This window comes from Lithobates pipiens, unplaced genomic scaffold (genome assembly GCF_037356315.1).
Source record: "Lithobates pipiens isolate NorthernLeopardFrog02 unplaced genomic scaffold, aLitPip1_a1.2 Scaffold_25, whole genome shotgun sequence".
NCBI classification, from domain to species: domain Eukaryota; kingdom Metazoa; phylum Chordata; class Amphibia; order Anura; family Ranidae; genus Lithobates; species Lithobates pipiens.
In genome coordinates, this window is record NW_027507787.1 from 177,040,870 (window position 1) to 177,067,649 (window position 26,780).

A 26,780-nucleotide genomic window follows, 5' to 3' on the forward strand; every position below is an offset into this window, starting at 1 on the left:
CAATTCTGGTCACGCCGGTTCATGACACGTGGGTTCAGTCCATTGGCTCCTGCTCCTGTCAATCACAGTCAGTAAGAAGGGAGCAGGAGCCAGGTTCGAGCCATGCGGTGTATGTGTGTGTCTTATGCTATGGGGGCACTTGGCAGGGGGAGGAGCCAGGAGCACCGATGGGGGACCTAATAAGAGGAGGATCAGGGTTTTATGGAAAACCATTTCACAGAGTAGGTAAGTATGACGTGTTTGTTAATTTATAAAAAAAACTAGGTTTAGCATCACTAAGTTCACGCAGAGGTACAATTAGGTATCTTTCTGTTGAAGGAGAAAGAAACAAATTTCAGACTGATCGTGCACATTTACCATTTTACGGTTAGAATAAAACAAAACCAAGTAGTTCATTTTATATGGATTTATTGTGCACACATAGATAATTATAAAAATTATATACAGGATTTAAGTCCTATCAAGCTTTTAAGAATTGTCTTCCCTATACAGGATGTATTGTAAGTGTTCTATCAGAATGTTTCCCGGTTTCAGAATTGATCCTTGGTGTATCCACTAGTCTTGAAGAAACTCCTCTGCAGCTTGACTGATGAATCTTTGACAATAGCTCATGGAACTTTAACAGCATGCATTAACCTGGTTAAGTCTTTTGTATTGGTCTGACTGTCTATTAGCACAAGGCTTGTGCGCTGGTGATTTTCAATCATCTCTGCAATACTGTGGAATTTCTGTGTACAAAGAAATACATGTTTGTTATTGGGCAACAGCACTAAGCAAATTAGATGTTTTTCCAAACTCAACATTTTCTATAACTTTGGGGCTCTTAAAATCAATCTGTACCTTCATTTAAAAGTGAATCTGAGGATAAAAATATGGGATCTGCCATTACTGACTTGACATCCTGAGTTTGATTTCACTAGGTAGTGGATCACTGACCTTGAAACAAGTATTATAAAGTATGATAAAGTATGATAAACTAGGAGCAGAGGTGCATGGGACTGTGTCCGCAGTGCATGGGTTTTTTTTTGTCTAGAGGTGAGGAGAGCAGGGATATACCTCGTAATGCCTTGACTACTGCAACTCCCTCATCATTGGCTTAACTTTAAATAGGTTATCCCCTATTCACTCCATTGTGAATGCTGCTGCCAGACTCATCCACCTTACAAACTGCCAATCCCTCCATTGGCTGCCACTCACCCAACTTGAATTCAAAATACTAACAATAACTTGCAGAGCCATCCACAGATTGGCCCCCAGCTACATCACTAACCTAGTCTCAAAATATCAACCAAATCGTCCTCTTTGTTCCTGCTCTCTAGCTCCCTGGTCACCTCCTCCTATACTCTCCTCCAGGATTTCTCCTGAGGCTCTCCCATGCTTTGAAATTCCCTACCCCAATCTGTCTGGCTATCTCCAACTCTATCCATATTTAGGAGATCCCTGAAAACTTTTCTCTTCCGAGAAGCCTATCCTGCCTCCACCAATTGTACTTTCATTTTTTTCAGCAGCTCACCCCCCACAGTTATTACCTTTTGTATCACTCGACTTTCCCTTCTAAGCAAACTTTGTGCACTCATGTTGGAACAGCAAAGGGCAATCCCCAAACTGTTCCCACAATGTTGGGAGCATTACATTGTCCAAAATGTCTTGGTATGCTGACGCTTTAAGAGTTCTCTTCACTGGAACTAAGGGGCCAAACCCAACACCATAATCCCCCCCTCCACCAAATAATTTGGACCAGTGCACAAAACAAGGTCCATAAAAACATAGATGAGCGAGTTTGGGCTGGAGGAACCTGAATGGCCTGCACAGAGTCCTGACCTCAACCTGGTACAACACTTTTGGGATGAATTAGAGTGGAGACTGAGCCAGGCCTTCTCATCCATGACAGTGTCTGACCTCACATGCGCTTCTGGAAGAATGGTCAAACATTCTCAGACACACTCATAAGCCTTGTGGACAGCCTTCCCAGAAGAGTTAAGCTGTTATAGCTGCAAAGGATGGGCCAACTCAATATTGAACCCTTCGGACAAAGATTTTGGATGCCATTAAAGTATATGTGAGTGTAAAGGCAGGTGTACCGATACGTTTGGTAATATAGTGTATGTAAACATGCTTCTAGGTGCCAGGACTGTGCCTCCTGCTGCCAATTTAGCAGGTTTAAGCTAATCAATTAAAATGACAATGGTTTGACATATCTATCAACTCCCACAATCAATCAGCAGCATAGTAAAAAGTAAAAAACAAAAAGAGGGACTTTCATGTTGTGGAGTGCTTTGAGGGGAGAAAAGTTACTTTTTAGTGTACAGGCCTACTTTAACCAAAAGCTTTATGAGCAGAATGTACCTGCACCACGGTTAGCTAGGCTATAGATTATGCAATTTTATTTCCTTCCACATCAGCTTCTTTCTGATTTGAAAACTGGCCTCCTTTTGGTTATGGTGTCAACATGTGTTTATGATTCTGGCAAACGTGCAAAAATTCAAAACATTCAAATCTGTGCAAATTTAGCAGGTACTTGGTGCTATTGTGTTAGAGCAGAAACACCTTATAAATAAATTATATTCTCAATGAAAAACGAGTAAATAGATTACTGAAAACATTTTATATGGCTGTAAAAATTAAGGTTGAAATTCCTATTACATAACATATTATGTATATATACCTCTTCTCCGTTTTTCTCTCTTCCAAGAGCATATTGCTTAGTTGACTCAATGAATCTCACTGGAATATTATATACTCTTTTCTTGTAAAAAACTACAAGGGTGAACGGCTGTTTCTGGTCTTGACCGGTACTTCGCCTTACCAAAAAGGAACCATCCTGCAGAGGAAGACATTAGTTCATAATTGCTGGAATTAAATTTGATCTAAACTCAAATCACTAAAATTTCATAATCTTTAACATGTTAATATAATTAAAGAAAATAAAAAATTTGAGTGGTTCAGTACACTTTCTGTTTTAGGGTGACAAAGCTATGTCCCTTTGTTTGCCTCTGTTGCCAACCCATAATATGAGCTTCCAGGGCCGACTACAAGCAGGGATGTGCTGTTGCTCATTTTGCAGGTATGGGCCACTGTTGTCACCATAAGGAAGCCAACCATTATAATAACAGGAAGTTGCAGCTCTGAAATACAACAGGATGAAGGAAAAAAAATGTATTTTCTAAAACAAACACAATATCTGGTTAATACATGGTGATTTAGTAAACTAAAATGTAATTGTGTTGGGTTTATGTCATGGTTATGCAGTACTCTTCCTCTGTTTGCCTAACTCTCCTCATGTGTTCAGACTAAGAGGCCAGCCACTTCCACCTGGTGGTTTTTATAACCTCTCCTCTAAGCATGGCTTCACCCCAGGCCCAATCAGGGAACCCTATATTAACCTGTGCACTGCAAGCCAGCGGTGCTGATCAACCATTGTGTATCCATTGTGTGTTTGGCTTCCTGTTTCCTGCTTGCTCTACGTTTGTCTCTGTTACCGACCTTGGCGTGTTCTCAATGATTCCTGTCTGCTTGTGACCTTGACCTTTTGGCATGTCCCTGACCATCCCTGTCTGCCTGTGTCCCTGAACCTTTGGCATGTACTCTGTTGTTCCTGTCTGCTAGTTGCCCTGACCTCTGCCTTATCCCCTTACTATCCTTGTTGTTCCAGCCTGCTGCTTCCTTCTCCTGTAGTCTACTGTGAGTGTGAGCTTCGAGACCCTAGGGGCCGCGACCTGGAGCCAGACTGCAGCGAAGTCCATCCTCACCACTGGTGGCTCTGGCGAACACCTGCTGGCTCTTAAACTCCGCGCCCTGGGGAATCTATGCTCTAGCTCCTACTGGGATCTGTGTTAGTGATCCAATAGACCTGTGTCCTGAATCTCCCTGGGTACAATCCGCAGCAGTCAGTCCTAAGGTCCACTACCTAGCGGTGCACTTCCGACTCCTACGGAGTGCATCTGTCACCTGGTCTCAGGTGACCTGACAGTTTAAAAATACTTTAATAAAACTAAGGGTACAACTGAATAAAAAAAAAAAACATTTTAAAATAAAGAATAAGTACTTAGAAATGTAAAAAAAAAAAAATCTATTCTATTTTACCAAGGTCAAGCAAGATTTAAAAACAACACAGATTTGACTCTGTACATTTTTGTTTTAGAAACAACTGAAGGAAAAGCATAGCCCACAGCAAACCAGACAGGTTCTTTGTTTCATTTTTCAAGAATAAGCTGCAACTTGACTGGTTTCCAGTGAGGATAAAACAATACCTTGCAGGCTGCTAGCAAGGCCTCTTCTGCTGCTTTGCGGTCACATGATGATGAGTACCATTCTTTATTAAGCACCCCAGCATCCTACAGTCAAAAAAGAAATGTAGAAAATGAATATACACAAACTATTCACAAAGACTGGACATGAAAAAATTAACACAGATGGGATATGCATGAGTAGACAAACTCAAACTTGAATATACAGAGTGCTAGGTTTGGAGTAACTTTGTGCAAGACAAATTTATCGGTGGTAATACTGCCAAAAAAGGTTTAGGAGCTACTATGGCACACGTAGAGCAGCCCATTCAAGTGAATGGGCTTCTCTGTGCTGTCACATGACAAACACGCCAAAAACGGTGAAAGAAAATGCTCTGCAAAGGAGTTGGTCCAACTCTTTTCTTTTTCTCACTTGACTCCCCCATCCAAGCTAATGCATGTTGTATTCCTGTGGCTTTCGGAATACCAGAACAGTGGCTGTAGTCACAGTTTAGCTGATATTCTTCTGTCTACCTCCTTTAATTTTTCAATCAAATATTGTTGAGTCAGGTGGAATTGATAAGTCCACCCACAACTAAAATCAAAGTCGTATATGGCCATTTTTAAGATTAATGTCAATTCTGCTGTAAAAACCCCATGCTTAGGAGATAGATCTTTAAAATTACTCTCTCCCTAGAGGCATGCACCACAGTTTAGGTTCTCCATCAGAAACAGATATATCTAGATATATGTCAGAAATCTGGTTACACGATCGTCACTTGCTGGTATTGTACCCCAACCTTAATATATTCTATCTGCCATCCCTTTTGTAGGCTTGCTTGAAATCCATGCCCAGGGATCGGCTTCATGTTTTCTGGTCCTGCCCAATCCTCCAAAGTCTTTGGACACAGGTCCACTCCATTGTACAGGAATTTACCAACCTAACTGTCCCCAAATCACCAGATTTCATCCTACATCATCATAACATAGTTCCTCTAGAAGGCTGAGGCGCTTCTAAATTGCCAGTAAAACATTTGACCACTTTTGAAGAGCTTTCCATTAATTTCAATGGAGAGGAGCGTTTTTTCACTGCCCTGCCCGCCCACTGCCCCAGTGTGAAAGCATTCATTGATTTTAATGGAAATAGAATTTCTTGAGCTTTTCAGTCACTTTTTTTAGCATGAAAGCGCCTGAAAAGCGCCTCAATGTGAAAGGGGTCTAAGACATTTAGTTAACATAGCCCACTTCTGCATCGTGGCTTTGTGGAAATCACCCTTCCCTCGACAGCAAGGGCTCGTTTACAACTGTGGCATCCGCTTAAGGTCCTCCTCGCCGCCGGTCAAATGCCCCTGAAAAAGTGATCTGAGTGCAGTCAGTCATAGAGCAAAGTTCAGAAGAGCAGCAGCAAGTTAATGGAACAAGTTCCATTAACACCTGGTTCTATTACAGACAAATTTAACCTTTTTCTCTCCCACAAATAGAGCTTTCTTTTGGTGGTATTTGACGTTTGCATTTTTTTTTTTTGCACTATAAACAAACAAAAAAAAAAATAATAATAATTTCTTCATCACTTTAGGCTGATATGTATTCTTCTACATATTTTTGGTAAAAAAAAAAAAAAAAAAAAATAGCAATAAGTGTATATTGATTGGTTTGCCCAAAAGTTATAGCGTCTACAAAAAAGGGGATAGATTTATGGCATTTTGCATTTTTTTTTTTACTAGTGATGGGGGTGATCTGCGATTTTCATCTGGACTGCAACATTGTGAAGGACACATCAAACACTTTTGACACTTTTTTGGGACCACTGACATTTATACAGCGATCAGAGCTAAAAATAGCCACTACTGTATAAATGTATAAACTACAAAAATCTTGTGCTTATGCTATAACTGTGACCATATACTCCCTTATCGTAAGTGGATAACAGTTATTTTACTATATATAGAAAAAAAAGTGCTGCACTCCTCTTAAATTGTAATGAATCCAGGTGGATGGGCAAGTCTGTGTTCAGGTGAAGGATAGTGAATGGGGTGCACACCCTGTCACCGCAGCAGAAGCATGTGTATAAAAAAAAACTAAGGATGACCGCACTCCCATGCAATAAGATTTATTCCAAAATATAAAAACAGCGCTGGAGCGATACAAACAAGGTATTTCACATCACTAGTGTGCTTTGTCACAACCTTACAAAAGTAAATCACCTTTCACATATTTCTGTAAAACCTCACATGTAATCAATCGGGCAAATGGGTGATTAAACTAATTGAACTTGTTGTTTATAATCTTCGTCCTCATTCACAGAAAGTGGTTATAAAATGTCTACACACTCCTGTTAAAATGTCAGGTTTTTGTGATGTAAAAAAATGAGACAAAGATAAATTATTTCAGAACTTTCTCCACCTTTAATGTGACCTATAAACTGTACAACTCAATTGAAAAACAAACCGAAATCTTTTAGGGGGAGAGAGTAAAAAAAAAAAAAAAAAATATTGTGTTTGCATAAGTGTGCACACCCTCTTATAACTGGGCATGTAGCTGTGTTCAGAATTAAGCAAACTCATGTTAAATTGGAGTCGGTACACACCTTCCATCATTTAAAGTGCCTCTGATTAACACTAAAGTTCAGCTGTTCCAGCAAGTCTTTCCTGACATTTTTGTAGTCACATCCTACAGCAAAATCCATGGTCCGCAGAGAGCTTCTAAAGCATCAGAGGAATCTCGTTGTTAAAAGGTATCAGTCAGGAGAAGATTACAAAAAAATTTCCAAGGCATTAGATATACCATGGAACACAGTGAAGACCGTCATCATCAAGTGGAGAAAATATGGCACAGCAGTGACATTACAAAGAACTGGACCCTCCAAAATTGATGAAAAGACAAGAAGAACACTAGTCAGGGAGGCTGCCAAGAGACCTACAGCAACATTAAAGCAGCTGCAGGAATATCTGGCAATTACTGGCTGTGTGATGCATGTGACAACATTCTCCCGTATTCTTCATATGTCTGGGCTATGGGGTGGCGTGGCCAGGCAGAAGCCTTTTCTTACGAAGAAAAACTTTCAGGCCTGGCTACATTTTGCAAAAACACATCTGTAGTCTCCCAAAAGAATGTGGGAACATGTGTTATGGTCTGATGAAACCAAGGTTGAACTATTTGGCCATAATTCCAAAAGATATGTTTGGCGCAAAAACAACACTGCACATTACCAAAAGAACACCATACCCATTGTGAAGCATGGTGGTGGCAGCACAATGGTTTGGGGCTGTTTTTCTTCAGCTGGAACAAGGGCCTTAGTCAAGGTAGAGGGAATTATGAACAGTTATAAATACCAGTCACTATTGGTACAAAACCTTCAGGCTTCTACTAGAAAGCTAAACATGAGCGGTAACTTCATCTTCCAGCATGACAACGACCCAATGCATACATCCGAATTCTCAAAGGAATGGATTCACCAGTAGAATATTAAAGTTTTGAAATGGACCAGCCAGCACAGACCTGAATCTGATTGGAAATCTGTGGTATGATCTGAGGAGGGCTGTGCACAGGAGATGCCCTCGCAATCTGACAGATTTGGAGAATTTTTGCAAAGGAGAGTGGGCAAATATTGCCAAGTCAAGATGTGCCATGCTGATAGACTCATACCCAAGAAGACTGAGTGCTGTAATACAATCAAACAATTCAACAGAGTATTCGTTTAAGGGAGTGCACACTTATCAACCATATTATGCAACCACTTATTGCAACCATATTAATTTAGTTTTACTTCCCTCCACCTAAAAGATTTCAGTTTGTTGTTCAACTGATAATGTGGATAATGACAGAACTCTGGATGGCCGCACTCCAAAGCTAAAACAATGCTTTATTCAAATGATATTTAGGACACAGCAAATTACATCACAGCAAAAGATGCTAACAGCTGACGCATTTTGCACTAAGGCTAGTGCTTACTCATAGCTCTTGTAATCCAAAGGTAAACGTGTGAAAAACTGAAAGATTTCTTCAAATACTTACCATAAGTTTTCTTTCCTGATGAGCTCCATGGCAGCACAGCGGGGTATAGGCTCTGCCCCCCATGCCTCCAGGACTTAACTCATAAATTTTAGCCCACCTACAGCCTTGGCGTTCTGTAACTTGTCCTACCAAGCTGGGTGGGATATGTACTGCCATGGAGCTCATCAGGAAAGGAAAATTACGGTAAGTATTTGAATTAAATTTTCAATTTTCCTGATGGTGAGTGGAAAAGACTCCTTTAGAGTGTATTGACCACATGCTTAACCCTTTCATGACTAAGCCTATTTTTGGAATTTGGTGTTTACAAGTTAAAATCCATATTTTTTGCTAGAAAATTACTTGGAACCCCCAAACATTATATATATTTTTTTAGCAGAGGCTCTAGAGAATAAAACGGCGATTGTTGCAATATTTTATGTCACACGGTATTTGCGCAGTGGTGTTTTAAACGCAACTTTTTGGGAAAAGGGACACTTTCATGAATAAAAAAAAAACAAAACAGTAAAATTAGCCCAATTTTTTTGCGTAATGTGAAAGATAATGTTACGCCGAGTAAATAGATACCAAACATGTCACACTTTATAATTGCGCGCACTTGTAGATTGACGACAAAGTACGGTACCTAAAAATCTCAATAGGCGACGCTTTAAAAATTTTTTACGGTTACCAGGTTAGCGTTACAGAGGAGGTCTACTGCTAGAATTATTGCTCTCGCTCTGACGATCGCGGCGATACCTCACATGTGTGATTTGAACACCGTTTACATACGCGGGCGCGACTTCCGTATGCGTTTTCTTTGCTTCGCGAGCTCGCGGGGATGGCGGGCGCTTTGAAATTTTTTTTTTTATTTTTTTATTTATTTTATTTATTTTAAAACGACTAAATTGTTTAAAAAAAAAAAAAAAATGTGATCACTTTTATTGCTGTCACAAGGAATGTAAACATCCCTTGTGACAGTAATAGGTGGTGACAGGTACTCTTTATGGAGGGATCGGGGGTCTAAAAGACCCCCCACCCCTCCTTTACACTTCAATGTATTCAGATCGCCGAAAACAGCGATTCTGAATACCGGATATTTTTTTAAAACCGGCGCCATTGGCAGCCGAGTAAACGGGAAGTGACGTCATGACGTCGCTTCCGTGTTTACGATGAGGAGACTGGAACGAAGCCGATTACGGCTTCGTTCCAGTTCCTCCGCAGCAGCCGGAGGCGTCGGACAGGGAATCGGTGCTCCCGATCGAGCGGGAGCACCGGTAACAACGGCGAGAGGCGGCGGGAGGGGGGGACGTCCCCTCCCGCTCCTCCGGCATAACAGCCGAGCGGCTTTTAGCCGCATCGGTTGTTATGGCTGGAAAGCCAATCGCCCGCTGTAAAAAACGGTACCGGGATGATGCCTGCAGGTGCGGGCATCATCCCGGTATACCCCCCGGAAGCCGAGTACGCAGATCTGCGTACGCTCGGCGGGAAGGGGTTAATGAATGTGACAACCGGTTAGGTGTTGTCGTTATCTTTATCCTTGGTTGCTTGAACAAGGTAACATTCTTGCAGTCATGTTGAGTACATGGTTGAGTACAAGGTTTCCCTCTTCACACACCAATGTATTCATGGACATGCCCCCCCACCTCAAAGAAGTTCTCAAACCATTAAACACAACACGTCCCCTCCGTTCCATTCACTCAAACCTTCTTCATATACCCAGAACTAGACTCAGGACAATCAGAGCCAGGGCCTCTTGTGCAGCTTCCTCGTATATGTGGAATGCCCTACCTGACATTTGAAGGCTCCTCAACCTACTGACTGTTGTAAAAAAAAAAAGGTCTTAAGACATTTCTTTTTAGAAAAGCATTTTAGATGTTAGTTTCATCATATAAACTGCCTATTCTTCATTTTTGTTTTTAACCTGTAGCACTTTGAGATCTTTTGATGAAAAGGGCACTACAAATACAATGTATTATGATTTATTATTATGTTCTTCTGTCTTCTCTATGGAAAAATCTGAAGAAGATTGTTTGCTGGGAAGGCTTGGAGACTGCTCAGTAACTCTTTCACAGGGAGAGTAACAACACTCCTTTAGAGTGTATTGACCACAGGCTTAATGAATGTGACAACCTGTTAGGTGTCGTCATCTTTATATTTGATTGCTTGAACAAAGTAGAATTTATGCAGTTGTGTCCATTCAGAAAATGGGCTGTTTCCCCTACTATGGCTAGGCAGCTTCTCATTGCCAGAGCAGATAACCCTTTCAAAGGGTGAGCAGAAAACACTCCTTTAGAGTGTATTGACAATGTGTTTATTGAATGTGACATCCTATTAGGTGTCATCCTTATCCCTTGCTGCTTGAGCCAGTGGGATACATACTGTCATGCTCATCCATGTATTTCTCTTCTAGAGTCTGAAGAGGAATGTTTGCTTGGGAAAGCTATGAGACTGTTCCTTGCTAAAGAATTTAACCCCTTCACAGGGTAAGTGTGAATAACTCCTTTGAGTCCCACTTGTTTAACAAGACAACTAGGTATAAGCATCCTCATCTCTGGTTGCTTAATCAAAGCAAGATTTGCACAGTCATGTTCATTCATGTCTTCTTCATTGAAGAGCCTGAAGGAGGGCTGTTTTGTTCTGAGACTGGTAATTACCAATAGATAACCTTTCCACAGGGTTTTGCATGCCAATTAACAAACCAGCCCATAAAAATAATTAAATGCAGTAAAATTGTTTGCTTAGTAACAAACCTTAAGGGGTTAACCACTGCTAGAGGGAGACTGAAGCCTCCATCTACAGCCCTGATTCACTAGGTGGTTAATGAACTAAACCTTGCCCTGTCAGGAATCAGAACATAATGAAAAAATTTGTTCAGAACAGCAACAAAAAGGTAGGAATTTGCAACAGAATTACACTAATATTCTGCAATGTACACAAACTAAGGGAATTGTGGACCTCATAAACATGCTTCCCCCTCTTTTTTAATGAAAAACTGGAGAGCACATAGAAATATAAAAGGATATCCCATACCTCAACAGGCCATGGCTGGCCCAGTAGTCATCCACAGGTGACTCCTCTACTTTCTCTGCAAATGCTGGTCTTTTGAATGGGTTAGCATAATGGCACAACAGTAAAGCATACATGAGAAGCCAGCCATAGGTTATGGCCATGTGTGAACAGACAAAGTGTTACTTTGTGTACCTGTTATGCAGAATACTCCCTGGAGCTCAGGCTATGCATAATGGCTGCAGGGAGCAAGGCACAACAATATCCAGCAATGCAGCATTCATTTGGATAAAAAGCATTTTTCAAATTTAGCTCCCCTGTCCTCATCCGACCCGTAAACACTGACACATCGCGGGTGTGCGTGCATAGGGGAGACTCTGCCAACACTGCTGCCCACTTTACATGGACCCAGCGGACCCCAGACAAGGCTCCTAGCCCTGATAAAAGCCGCCCCGTGAAACAGCAGCGGAGCTCCCTGGATTATGGGTCATTTAGCTGAGACACCAGGGACAGTGTCAAGCCTAATCCACACGCATGGACAGATGGCCAGCCAGGTAGTGGAGAAAACCTAGGTCCTGCACATAGGAGGAAAAAAGAAGAACGCAGAGGCTGTATGTGGGCTCAAATTTAGATGAGTTAAGTCCTGGAGGCATGGGGAGTGGAGCCTATACCCAGCTGTGCTGACATGGAGTCGTCAGGAAAAACATGTGATAAATGATCAACTCATTTAGTGTAGTAAATATCCAGTGAAGAAATCATAAAATCATAAAGCAAGTTTAAAATGTGTCCTTTATACTTAAATAAATTATATAACCACACATAAATGTCTCTAAAAAAATCCAGTGCTTCTTCATCCAACTCTTAATATATGCTCCAGCAAACTGCGTGGTGGACTACAAAACTACTTCTCCTTGCAAAAACGCAAGACCTGTGATCTCTTTGTGCTCACACTCAAATTGTGCACTCACCAGACCTTCATGACTTAACCACTTGCCAACAGCCCAAATGGCAAAATACGTCATTACTCTGACAATTAATACTGGGGTTATGGCTGCAGCTAGATACCATAATCCCAGTATCATTATCAGTATCATTTTCAGTATAATTTTTTCCCCCAGACACTGGTCTTTCTAATAAAAGTTGCCCGAGTGGTGCATTTGCTGCCTGATCACTTTTAGAAGTGGCAGAAGGGGTGCCTCCCCCGGCCACTTACCGGTGCTTTTCAGGCTTATTTGGCTGATTGGGAAGCCCATGAACCAATCCTGCACTGGCAGCGGCTGACCACAAAGATGAACAAAGGAAAGATGGCCTCCGCTCATCTCTATGGCCTAGGAGGACCAGAATGAGGTCATGGCGTCACTTCTGGTTCCGGCTCCATGTAAACAAGGCCATTATTTTTTTTAATCTTTTGCTTTTATGGGTAGATGGAGAGATTTATGGTCTAGATCTCTCCATAAAGAGGACCTGTCATGCTGTATTGTTATTGCAAGGGATATTTACATTCCTTACAATAGCAATAAAAGTGATAAAAACTTTTTTTTTGAAAGAGACAGTTTAAAAATTAAAAAAATAAAAAATATTTTTTAAAGTGCCCCTGTCCTCCCGTGCAGTGGTGAACGCATATGCAAGCCACACCCACATATATAAACTTTGTTTGGACCACACACCAGGTATTGCCACAAATGTCAGAGCGAGAGCAATAATTCTAGCAATAGCCCTCCTCTGTAACTCTAAACTGGTAAACTGTAGAAAAATTTTAAAGCATCTTCTATGAAGATTTTTAAGTACCATTGTTTGCGCCATTCCATAAGAGTGCGAAATTTTAAAGCATAAACTATTTACTCACCGTATCATCATCTTTCATATTTGTGTGTTTTTTTTATTTTATTAAAGCGTATTTTTTCCAAAAGCTGTATGACAAAAAATTGCAACGACTGACATTTTCTTCTGCTAAAAAATACATATGTATATGATGTTTGGGATTTCTAAGTAATATCCTAATAAACAATACTGATTTTTACTTGTAAACAAAGTGTCAGAAAAAAGCCCGGTCCTAAGTGAGAGCACAGCAGCTTAGATTTACGATATCCTTCCAGGCAGCCTTCCAAGTCGCTTCCTCCCAGCTTTGGATCTTTACACCTTAAAATCCTCCAGATTTTAGAGACATTTATTTGTGGTTATATAATTTAGGTATAAAGGACACGCTGGATGGACTTTAAATTCATTTTATGTTTTTTTTACTGGATACTTACCACGGTAAATGAGTTGATAATTTATGACATGTTTTTTACTTTGATTACAAGAGCACAGTATTTCTGTACAAAAGGGAAGTGCAGCACTTTATTGTATTTAGCACAAAATTTAAACCTTTTGAATGTCCTAAAAACTTTCAAATACATTTTCTAAGAATTGTCTTTCACATTTTGTCCATCTATGGTCAGCTTTACTTAATATTATTTTCTGGACCCTCTAGCATCACCACCAATAAGATTATTCTCAACCTTTCTGTCTCTCTATCCTACAGTTCCTACACCCCCCCCCCCCACCCACATCTTACCTAGGTTTAACATTACACAAGAAAAGGTGCTCACCAACCTGATACTTTTTACTGATACCCCTTCCCAAACAAATACCTGTAGTCAGATGATTGATACCATGTCATATACTGCTTGCACATGATATGTGCCCCTCTTTTTTAAGGAAAATTTAAGATCTAATATTTCTCACCCAATAGGGATTCTGGTCGCCATTTTCCTCTATCTGCAATGTTATTAACTCTATTGCATGGTTACATATATTGAACTGCAAACTGTGAAATACTATGTACAAACGTGACCACTATTATAGCGTGAGCTTTACTGTTATATTCCAATTCCCGTCTATTTTTCTGCAAATTTTTCTGCAAATTAAATCAGAAAATTAAATATACAATAAAAAAAAAACAACAACATGTGCCTAAAGCCCCATACACACTATCAGATTTTTTGCAGATTTTTTTCCTTCAAATTTACCAAAATCATATAATATGAGGTCAAACCTTAGGCGTTTCAATTTGTATGCGATCAGGCAGGCCCTTGCACTACATGGTTTTGGTAAATCTGAAGGAAAAAAAATCAGCAGAAAATCTGAGTGTGTATGGGGCTACCTTTTACCTTTACTGACCATTCAATTGTATGATATTGTCACGACCGCTCGGGCACCCCGGTCGTATGCAAGAGACTTACCCGTAGAGACCCGTCGTGGAGAGCCCGTCGTTTCCCTTTGACGCGCGCTAAAGCTAACGAACGCACTCGCGTCAACACGAACGAACGCGCACGTGGGTCGCGAACGGGAGCACGTTCCCTTGCGAGGACGCGCTGACCCGTCGTACGTCTGTTTGGCGCCCTAAGGCCTTCTTTAGTCACTGGCTCCCTTCCACCCGTGCTGTCCAGTCTACAGCGTGTCCGTGATCTTGCTATCTGAATCTGTACCCGTTACCCTGGTTTCCTGATATCCGGCTTGTTCCTTGACTCCGATCCATTGCTGCCTGCCTCCGACCTCTGCTTGTCTGACCACGTCTCTGCCTCATCCCTTGTACCTTGCTGACCGATTCCTGCTGACCCGGCCTGTACCCGATACTCCTGTTTCTGCTTACCCATTGGGTTCCTGGTGCCTCCTGACGACCACCTGCCCAGCAGTCCATCCACTGGTGCCTGCCTGCTACAGATCAGTCCTACCAGCTCTACCTACTCGCTGTCGGTGCCCAGCTGTTCATCTGGACCAGTCTCCATCTGCCAGGCACTTGTGCCCCCTGAACTTTTGAATACCTGTCCTCATCTCCAGGGGTTCATTAGCCAGGGGGATACGAGGGGCCGATCCCTGCATTCCAGGCTCAACTACTAGGTACGTGACAGATATGCTAATCTTTTATTTTGCACTGAATAAAAATGTAAAAATTACAATTATTAGTCCTTATTTTGCCCATACCTGTTCCACAACACTGCCATGTCGACTTTGGTTGACCACATAGCGACTTGCAATCTCAGGAAGGCCTGCAATTAAATGAATACATTGAACATGGGAAACCGTTTTTCGTTATATAGCTAGCTACATGGGAAATGGAAATAGAATAGAATTAGGCTAAATGTTTACGAATATCCATTAGTCATTATCCAATTTAAAGGAAATCTATATAATGAGATAAACACACGTTGCTATAATGGTTCTCCAACTGAAAATGCTAGTTGCTTAGCCTTCCTTTGACCAGTACTTTAGAAGAATGACCCAGAACAAGCATGACGGTCAATTTAGAAAGTACTATGCTAAACTGTTGGATGAAAATGACAACCAGGGAACTAAGAAGACAGAAAGAGAAGTCCTCCATGGTACAGTAAAACTGGATGTTCTACCCATAGTTACTATTTATGCCATGGCAAACTTTATTCACTGCTGTAGTAAAAGCTGGGCACAACCATTACTAATAGGCTTATAAAAAACATGACCTGTTGCCTTTCACAGGAAGATGTGATAAAAAAAATGTCAGTACTAGGAATTTTTTTCTGTGATCTAACTACTAATCAATTTCAAACTTGCCTTGAATGGATTACTGCTATTGGTGATACAGGAAGCAGAGAGAAAGTGAGGATGTTACAGAACACAGACTTCAGGAAGTACACTTCCAATGACATTGTATATTGTTGTGTGTGCTTATTTCTGAAAGGATCGTACAGAACTCTGGTTAAGGTCAACTTTCTGACTTTGGAATAATTGCCGTTTTTGGTGGATAGCATTAGTAGTTAACAGCTTTAATGTGTTTTATACCAATATAATAATAATTTTTGGCACGAGCATATGGGACGTGATCAATGCTAGCAGCTGTCCTTTATTCATCTGTAATTATCATTTAGATTTTCACATGGTAGCTCACAAGATTCTGTTTGTTTTTTAGCTTTCACGTATTGCTGGATTTGCTCTTGTGTTAGTGTTACAGTTTGATATACCTACACACGCAGAATTTTACGAATCCCCTAAAAACTCACTTTGCCTTGACGGTGGTGTTGGTGGAACATCTGATCCAGCACTATGTATCCTTTGACGTTCTATAACTGAAGGTTTTTCTGGTAAAAAAATAAAGTGGTTTATTTAAAAAAAAGATTTTCCTCCTTCAAATTTTCATTTTAGTTTACATCTTACACAGAAATCCTGATTAACTTATTGGACCAAAACTTACCACACCAGCAATATAACCACACAAAGAAGACATGTATATGTTCTATTTTTATAGACTACTCTCCAAAAGGTAATTTCGTTTATGGTAAAAATGGTTTCTTTTTAAACATTTTTTATTTAGTTTTCATTTTTGATAATGGTGATTTTAACAATAAAAAATGTTGTGAACTGAGCTATGTACCGCCATGTCCCTGATCTCTATACTGTCTATAACCCTTAACCCTCCCTTGAAACCCAAAACGCTAATAATCCTTACCCAACATAACCCTTAACAATTAGGCTGTATCTGCATAGTACAAAAAAATAAAATAAATCGGTTTAAATAGAATTTCATGCCCCAGTAGTGGGAGGGGTGAAACATGTAGGCAGTTGTAGGCAGTCCCCCCCCCCCCCCCCTCCATGGCTTGCATCATGACATGCACCTCCACTCGCCCAGCATACTATTGTTGATATTGACCAGACTCATGAAATTAATTGGACTTTGGCAGCACACTACCTGTTGTTGTAAACTCTCTACAGCTGATAGACTGCCGACAGCACTGTATATACGCCATTTAGCAGAATTGAGCATTGCGGCGTGGAGCCAAAGCATCATGGTGTGCACAGTGACAGTGCTGCACCTGTACGTTGACAGAGTGAACCACACATAAAGATAGTAGTCTCCCTGACTTAACCAGAGTTGGTGAGAACCGATGCTTGTGCTTCTATCATTTGTCGGTGAAATATTCCACAGCCTTCATATTCCCTTCCAGAAGATCCATTCATCTGTGGTCATGGAGGGATTTCTCCTTCCAGGATTGGATCTAGCAGAGGAGAGGGATTGGAGTATGGGAGGAATTAGAGGTGGCAACATAGTTTGCTTCATTTGGATGCGGATTCAGCTTGATTACTATTACACCACCACCAACTACACAGCAGGGACCTGCATTAGCACACAGCAGGGACCTGCATCATTGATTATCTTAAGAACAGCAGGTGGAATGGGACTATTTGGTGGCATTTAGGCTATAGTTCAATAGACTGCATGCATGCATTGGACTCTTCTATCCTATACTATCATCTTGATATATTAGCCTGGCCAAGGCTTGCGGGGCAGCAGTCTCCTATACTAGCGGCAAATTGAAGGGTTGTATCTGCCAGTGGAAGGGAGGTTTGGAATTGTGATGTGGATTTAGGATATTTATCACATTCCGGGATGCTCGAGTGGGGGGTGGGTTGGGTTAGGGTTTTCACTCACTGCTGTATCTGACACACTTGGTCTATGGTTTTTGTAATTTTCATGTCCCATAAGTAATAATTTTGTACCGCTGTGATTAGCCTCTGAGGCGCTTAATCCTGGTGGGGTATCTTTTCTATTTAAGTGGAATTTCTGCCTAACATTACCTCTGTTTAAAAATGTCCCTTACCCCCTCCTGCTGCCTATGCTGACTATCCTGCGTACAAAAATATGTATTTACTTGCCTATTTTCAGCCAGCTCTGGCCCAGTCACATAATCCCATGTCAGTGAGTGCCAGCTGCAGGGAGGAGAGCGCACATGATAATGGAAGGGAAATCTGGGAGTGGTGATGTCACCCATAGGCTCCTATGTAGCAGCTGGTGTCGACACTCCTTTCGCTCATCTGCAGTTGCTGCTCCGACACAGGGGAGCCGCATCAAGTGACTGGACCAGAGCAGGCTGAAAATAGGCAAGTATACATATTTTTTTATGCAGGTTAGTTAACATAGGTTACAGAGGGGGGAGGGGACAGTTTGCAGACTTTTTAGTGATAAGCAGGAAATCTACTGTAATTTTAACCACTTTCAGACTGGACCACTTTGCATGCTTAAGACCAGACCACTTTTTGCGATTCGGCACTGTGTTGCTTTAACTGACAATTACGCAGTCATGCGATGTGGCTCCCAAACAAAATTGACATCCCTTTTTTCTGACAAATAGAGCTTTCTTTTGGTGGTATTTTATCACCCCTGCGGTTTTTATTTTCTTTGCTATAAACAAAAAAATAGCTACAATTTTGAAAAAAATGCATTATTTCTTACTTTTTGCTTTAATAAATATCCCCCAAAAATATATAAAAAAATGCTTTTTTCCTCAGTTTAGGCCGATATATATTCTTCTACATATTTTTGGTAAAAAAAAAAATTGCAATAAGCGATTATTGATTGGTTTGCTCAAAATTTAGAGCGTTTACAAAATAGGGGATAGTTTTATGGCATTTTTATGAGGAATTTTTTTTTACTAGTAATGGCGGCGATCAGCGCTTTTTATTGTGACTGCGACATTATGGCGGACACATCGGACATTTCTGACACATTTTTGGGACCATTGTCATTTATACAGCAATCACTGCTATACAAATGCACTGATTCCAGTGTAAATGACACTGGCAGTGAATGGGTTAACCAGGGGGTGGCAGTGTAGGGGTTAAGTGTGTCCTAGGGGCGTGTTACTAACTGTGGGGGGCTGGGCTGTGTGTTAGTGAACACTGATCTCTGCGCCAATCACAGGGAGCAGAGATCAGTGTCACTTGTTGGTAGGCAGAACCCGGAGATGCTGTTTACATCGGCATCTCCCCATTCAGCCTCCCCGTGAGACGATTGTGGGTATCCCCACGGCGATCGAGTCTGCGAGACCCGCGACCGGACTCACAGGGGTCCCGACCAGCACGCGTGCGCATGTGATGGCAGGGCGGCAATTTTAACTGGACATACCTGTACGCCAGTTTGCCTGCCCGTGCCATTCTGCTGACCTACATCGTCGTGCACTGGTCGGGAACTGGTTAAAATATCCTCTAAACTTTAAAACTTCACCCAAAAGGGGAAATTCTGCTTGTTTGCATCTTTTCTCCCACCACTGCCACATTTGCCACTTTTTAGGAGGGATGGGGTACCTGGTTTTGACAGGTACCAGCTCCTACTTCTGGTCAGATACGCTGCAACGATCTGAGACAGAAGTTCGGCTCCCTCCGCCCCCTGCAGCCTTCTAGGACACATCACAGGTCCCAGAAGACTATGGGATCATTCCCAAAGCTTCGACTTGCCCACATACAGTAGGAAACCAGCTGTGAAGCCACAAAGCTTTACTGTGGTTTCCCTTACTTGCAATGCGGATGTCCAATGGGTGCTGGATCCCTGGACTGGTAAATGTCCTTATATTAAAAGTTAGAAGCTATGGTATTTGAAACTGTGGAATTTCTTGGTGGGAGCCTAGAGATCCTCTTTAATTAGTAAAACACCTATAAACGTGTGTTTATTTAAATCAGAAAGCCTGCAGTCCCCCCCGACAAGCCCTTTCTTGGCCAATATCACAGTGCTAAAAACTAAATTATTCTATCTGAAAGTTGATTTTTAACCACAAAAATTATTAATTATTTTTAATGCTGAAAAGGACCTTATGCAAAGGAAAAAAAGTATTGAGTATTTTTACTAGATTCAAAATAGTTAAAGTTCATGTATACCCATTTTTATTTTGTTTTGGATAGAATGGCAAGGGTTTTTATTGCTACCGGTGTCCCTGCTGGGGAGATTTAAAAAAAGAGTAGCTCCGCTTTGTTGAGAAAAAAGGCACCACCCTTTCCATGTACATTGCAGGAATTGTAACAAACTTTGTTGAAGATTTATACATTTGGTTAATTTTGATTTCTACATTTGGTTAATCTGAAGAAATAGCCATTTGTGTCCATGTGGAAATTTAATCTAATGGGATGGATTTTATAATCAATCAGCTGCTGCACTTGCAGGGTTCTAATGAGAAAAGTGGCAAGGTCTGTATCCTTTTAGACATGATTTCACTTTGGGAGTATCTAACCAAAAATACATTTTTTTGTTGCAGGGGATGCCCAAAAATCTGATGAAATAATTAAAAGGTCATTTTTTATAACATTCAATTAAAATATGACTTGTGTAGCAATTGTATATGCTATATAATTTTTTTTTTATTTGCTATTTTTTTCCCACAAAAAAGGAGTTACCCTTTAAGCGCTCTTTTTTGTTTTGAATGTTATCACTGCGACAAAAAACAAAGAAAGATCCAAAAATGTTTGAATTGTCACCAGAACAAGAGGTCAGGGCAAAAATCTATTTAAGAGGGATGCGTGTTGAGCTGTAGGTGAAAAAAAATACCCCCATCGGTATACAGAGATTTTCTATTTTATTCAAAGCTAAAAACTTTTGGCTAATCATATGCTGCAGCTATGCACCCTCCTATAGCTCACAGCGTAGGGAGAAGCTCTGTGTGAAGTTAGTGCACCCTTTGTCATCTGCAAAGACTAAAATGGCCCCCACACTGAAATGAATGCAGCCCCCACACTGAAGTGAATGCAGCCCCCACACTGACGTGAATGCAGCCCCCACACTGACGTGAATGCAGCCCCCACACTGACGTGAACGCAGCCCCCACACTGACGTGAACGCAGCCCCCACACTGACGTGAACGCAGCCCCCACACTGACGTGAACGCAGCCCCCACACTGACGTGAACGCAGCCCCCACACTGACGTGAACGCAGCCCCCACACTGACGTGAACGCAGCCCCCACACTGACGTGAACGCAGCCCCCACATTGACGTGAACGCAGCCCCCACATTGACGTGAACGCAGCCCCCACATTGACGTGAAACGCAGCCCCCACACTGACATGAATGCAGCCCCCACACTGACATGAATGCAGCCCCCACATTGACATGAATGCAGATTCACCATTGCCATCAGTGCATCCTGATTCATGTCCTCTGCAGCCTTGGAGGAGACAGGGAGGGGGCGGGACGAGCACCAACAGACATACAGGAGAAACTCCTGTTTTTATCGGTGGCCTCTTTAATTGAAAGTCCTGCCCCCTATTATGGACAAAACAGTTGTCCAATGGCAGCACAGGAGACGGGACTTCCATTTTACACAGGATGTTGTGTAAACAGGAAATACTCCTCTCCTGTATGCATGGCACTCGTCCCTCCCCCTCCAAGGCAGCCAGCATATCTATCTTTTGTGGCCCCCGGCGCTTGGGGATTCGTTGGGGGCCACAAAAGATATATATGACAAAATTACCAGACGGGCCATCCAAAACCCGCGGGCCGGACTTTGGACATGCCTGGTCTACAGGCTTGGAAAGATGTTTGTAAATGCATAGAAAACTGGCTAAAAGACAGAATTACGAGAGTAGTGGTAATGATTCTTTTTCTGACTGATCTAAGGTTATCAGTGGTGTACCACAAGGTTCAGTGTTGGGACTCTTATGGTTTAATATATTAATAAATGATATAGGGTCTGGGATTAAAAGTACCATTTCAGTGTTTGTAAATGACACCAAGCTATGCAGTGGAATAATGTCCTTACAGGATGTCTCTAACATACAAGCCAACCTCAATGTTTAATTGGGCGACTATATGGCAATTGGGTTTAATGCTTAGAAATGTAAAGTTATTCACTTGGGGGCTTAGAATATGCACACGTCATACATATTAGAATACAACTGCGGAAGTCAATGGTGCAGAAGGATCTTTGTGTTCTTGTAGATCATAAACTCACTAATACCATGCATTTCCAATCTATGGTTTCCAAAGCAGTCTTTTCTAGTATTAAGAGAGGTATGGACTCCAGAGAGAGAAAGAGAGCGAGAGATATAATTTTGCCCCGTACAAATCATTAGTAAGACCTCATCTGGAATATGCAGTTCATTTTTGGGCACCAGTTCTCAAAAAGGATGTCTGAAAACTGGAGAAAGTGCAGAGAAGGGCAACCAAACTAATAAGAGGCATGGAGGAGCTTGACTATGAGGAAAGATTAGAGGAACTGAATTTATTCTTTTGAGAAGAGGAGATTAAGAGGGATATGATCAACATGTATAAATACATAAGTGGTCCATATAATAAACTTGGTTTTATTCACTTTAAGGTCATCACAGAGGACAAGAGACCTCTTTACATCTTCAGGAAAAGAGATTTAATCTCCAAATACTGAAAGGTTTCTTCACAGTAAGAGCTGTGATAATGTTGAATAGACTCCCTCAAGAGCTGGTTCTGGGCAGCTCAGTAGGGTGTCTCTATTGGTCTAATCGCTGTACTGGTATGGTGCTTCGTGTAATAGTTATAGCAGGTGCGCCCACATCGCCAGAGCTGATGCCCATGGCCGGTGGCCGCGATGTCCGCCGGCCACCTGCGATCGCTCCACAGAGAGCCAGAACGGGGATCTGACAGTGTAAAGTCTCCTTTCTGACGGGAGTATAGAGAGATTGTCTGTTCTTAGTGATCAGGAACAGCGATCTCTCTGTACTCCCAGTCAGTCCACTCCCCCCACAGTTAGAAACACCCCCCTTAATCACCCCTAGTGTTAGCCCCTTCCCTGCCAGTGTCATATATACATTAATCAGTGGATATTTTTAGCTATAATCACTGTAATAACGTCACTGGTCCCAATAAAGTGTTAAAAGTGTTCGATCTGTCCGCTGCAATGTTGCGGTCCTGCTAAAAATCACTGATCACCACCATTACTAGTAAAAAATAAATAAATAATAAAAATTGCCATAAATCCATCCCCTCTTTGGTAGACACTATAACGCAAACCAATCAATATACGCTTATTGGGATTTTTTTTATCAAAAATATATAGCAGAATACATATACACATATATATATATATATATATATATATATATATATATATATATATATATATATATATATATCAAAAATTTAATTGGTTGTTTTTTGTTTATAGCACAAAAAATAAAAACCGCAGAGGTGATACCACCAAGAGAAAACTATTTGTGGGAAAAAAAAGGACATCAATTTTATTTGGGTACTGCGTTGCACGCCCGCGCTATGGTCGGTTTAAGTAATGCAGTGCTGTATTGCAAAAAATGGCCTGATCATTACGGGGGTAAATCCTTCCAGGGCTGAAGTCGTTAAAAAAAAAAGCACTGGATTCCTTCCTAAATGTACATAATACAACTGGATACTAATATTCGTAGGTAAAGTTGATCCAGGTAATATCCGATTGCCTCTAGGGGGATCAGGAAGGAGTTTTTTTCCCCCGCTGGACCAAATTGGATCATGCTTTGCTGTTTGTTTGTCTTTTGCCTTTCTCCGGTTCGACTGTAGGTACAGGATTGTGTATATCAGGGATGTGCAGTCAGGGGAGGCAGAGCCTCACCTGCCATAAACAAACAAACCAAAAAAAAAATGATCGAGCTTCGAGGGTCGTAGCTCAGCGACCTGGGGTTACAGGTTTTTAGGGGGTAGGTAAGTCCTACCCCACTACTGGTCAAAATTTGGGGCTCCTGGCACCTACGATTCTGGAAATATGGGGCTTCTTGTACATCCTTTCAGAAGCTACATACAGAAAGCAAACATTTTAAATACAAGCTTGCACACACTGTTTGCAGCAGACAGAGTGTGAGCTCACAGTGCCTCTGACTCTGTCAGAGGCACTGAGCTCAATGGACAGCTTGGAGCCTTTGACTAATGGTAAAGCACCACTGGCCCTAGCTGTCCAATAAAAATGCTACAGTGGAGGCTCTCCTCTCACTGCAGTGTCATAGAAGGGGACATGTGTCCAAAAGACACCTGGTCCCTTCCAGCCCAGCCCTCTTAACTACAAGGAAAAAACATGGGTTTATGGGTATAAGATTTACTCAAAATCCCAAGTTTTCCCCACACAGGGAGAATGAGAATCTGCTGCTGCTGAAAAGGTAAATCATATATTATTATTCTATATGTTATAACATAATCATTTATTTATTTACTGTGAAATTACTGGTTTGAAGTTATAACTTCAAACTTCAATAATTTGTCCGTTAAGCCACCTGCTTAGTACAGTTTTTGAAAATATAGTACATTACCTTAAACCAATATATAGTACTTATTTGTATATTACTTACTTATGGTAATTAACCACTTGCCACCCAGGCCAATTCTGACACTTCTGTCCTACATCTAAAAACCATAATTGTTTGCTAGATGGCCAGATTTTTCTGCATAATGTGAAAGATGATGTTACGCCGAGTAAATAGATGCCCAACATGTCACATATTAAAATTGCACACACTTGTGGAATGGCGTCAAACATCAGTACTTAAACATCTCCATAGGCAACGCTTTAAAAATTTTTACAGGTTACATGTTTAGAGTTACAGAAGAGGTCTAGTGCTAGAATTATTGCTCCCGCTCTAACGTTTGCAGCGTATGTAACCTATGTGTATCTGGCTCTGATACAAACCAGTGCCTCAATAGCCACTGACCTCACTGCATGTCCCTAAACAAAAAGGAAAAGGTCTGATGTCCCTGGTGTATATAGGATTGTATAATTCCCCCCCCCCTTTTAATGGTTGAACTAGATGGACTTGTGTCTTTTTTTAACCATATAACTATGCAACACTGTATTTTTTTAATGCAAAAACTCACAAGTCTACAAACAAACCTACCTATGTTGCTGTTCACATCTCTCGGAAGGAAACCAGGTGTTCTCTGCAGAAAAATGAAGGAAAGACTTTTAACTGTAAATTCTACATCTAAATGAATTTGCGTATACAGTATCTCACAAAAGTGAGTACACCCCTTACATTTTTTAAAATATTTTATTATTTATTTTCATGTGGCAAAACTGAATAAATGACACTTTGCTACAATGTAAAGTAGTGAGTGTACAGCTTGTATAACAGTGTAAATTAGCTGTCCCCTCAAAATAACTCAACACACAGCCATTAAATGTCTAAACCACTGGCAACAAAAGAGAGTACACCCCTAAGTGAAATCTCTAAATTGGGCCCAACGTGTCAATATTTTGTGTGGCCACCATTATTTTCCAGCGATGCCTTAACCCTCTTGGACATGGAGTTCACCAGAGCTTCACAGGTTGCCACTGAAGTCCTCTTCCACTCCTCCATGACAACATCACAGAGATGGTGAATGTTAGAGAGTTTGCGCTCCTCTGCCTTCTGTTTGAGGATGCTCCACAGATGCTTAATAGGGTTTTGGTCTGGAGGCATGTGTGGCCAGTCTATCACCTTTTACCACAGCTTCTTTAGCAAGGCAGTAGTCATCTTGGAGGTGTGTTCGGGGATGTTATGTTGGAATACTACCCTGTCTCCGAAGGGAGGGGGGGTAATGCACTGCTTCAGTATCTCATAGTACATGTTGGCATTCATGGTTCCCTCAATGAACTGTAACTCCCCAGTGTAGCCCCAGACCATGACACTCCCACCAACATGACTGTAGTCAAGACACACTTGTCTTTGTACTCCTCACCTGGTTGCCGCCACAAATTTGACACCATCTGAACCAAATTCATTTATCTTGGTCTCATTAGACCACAGGACATGGTTCCAGTAATCCATGTCCTTAGTCTGCTTGTCTTCAGTGAACAGTTTTTCGGGCTTTCTTGTGCATCGTTTTTAGAAGAGGCTTACTTCTGGAACAACAGCCATGCAGACCAATTTGTTGCAGCGTATGGTCTAAGCACTGACAGGCTGACCCCCCCCCCCACCCCTTCAACCTCTGCAGCAATGCTGGCAGCACTCATACGTCTATTTCCCAAAGACAACCTCTGGATACGACACTGAGCATGTGCACTCAACTTCTTCAACTGGTTGACCATGGCGAAGCCTGTTCTGAGTGGAATCTGTCCTGTTAAACCGCTGTATGGTCTTGGCCACCATGCTCCACCTCAATTTCAGGGTCTTGGCAATTTTCTTATAGCCTAGGCCATCTTCATATAGAGCAACAATTATTTTTTTCAGTTTCTCAGAGAGTTCTTTGCCATGAGGTGCCATGTTGAACTTCCAGTGACCAGTAGAGAGAGTGAGAGCGATAACACCAAATTTAACACACCTGCTCCTCATTCACACCTGAGACCTTGTAACACTAACGATTCACATGACACCAGGGAGTGAAAATGGCTAATTGGGCCCAATTTGGAAATTTTCACTTAGGGGTGTACTCACTTTTGTTGCCAGCAGTTTAGACATTAACGGCTCTGTGTTGAGTTATTTTGCGGGGACAGAAAATGTACACGTTTATACAAGCTGTACACTCTACTTTACATTGTAGCAAATGTAATTTCTTCTGTGTTGTCACATGAAAAAATATAATAAAATATTTACAAAAATGTGAGTGTACTCACTTTTGTGAGATACAGTATACACATACACCACGGGAAGCCATTTGAATCTATGCTACCAAATTAGAAAGTCTGGTGTTAAAGTGGTAGTAAACAACACTTGGACACTTGTACCTACAGGTAAGCTTATAATGAAGTTTACTTGTAGGTACACAAGATATCTCTTAAACATGCACCGCTTAGGAGATATTTACTATCTCTGCAGCCAATGATGTCATTGGCACATGTGCTCTGAAGGG

General features: G+C 41.4%; 1 protein-coding gene across 1 annotated transcript in view; it reads right to left on the reverse strand.

The window, feature by feature from the left end:
* Positions 1-391: 391 nt before the first annotated feature.
* BLNK (B cell linker) overlaps positions 392-26,780 on the reverse strand; it is a gene marked incomplete in the record, with an annotated part of 346,417 nt that continues 320,028 nt past the window's right edge. Inside the window, 6 exon segments of the mRNA XM_077455234.1 lie at positions 392-728; positions 2,666-2,821; positions 4,251-4,334; positions 15,192-15,256; positions 16,244-16,321; positions 24,848-24,890. Of these exon segments, the coding sequence (XP_077311360.1) occupies positions 609-728; positions 2,666-2,821; positions 4,251-4,334; positions 15,192-15,256; positions 16,244-16,321; positions 24,848-24,890 (546 nt within the window).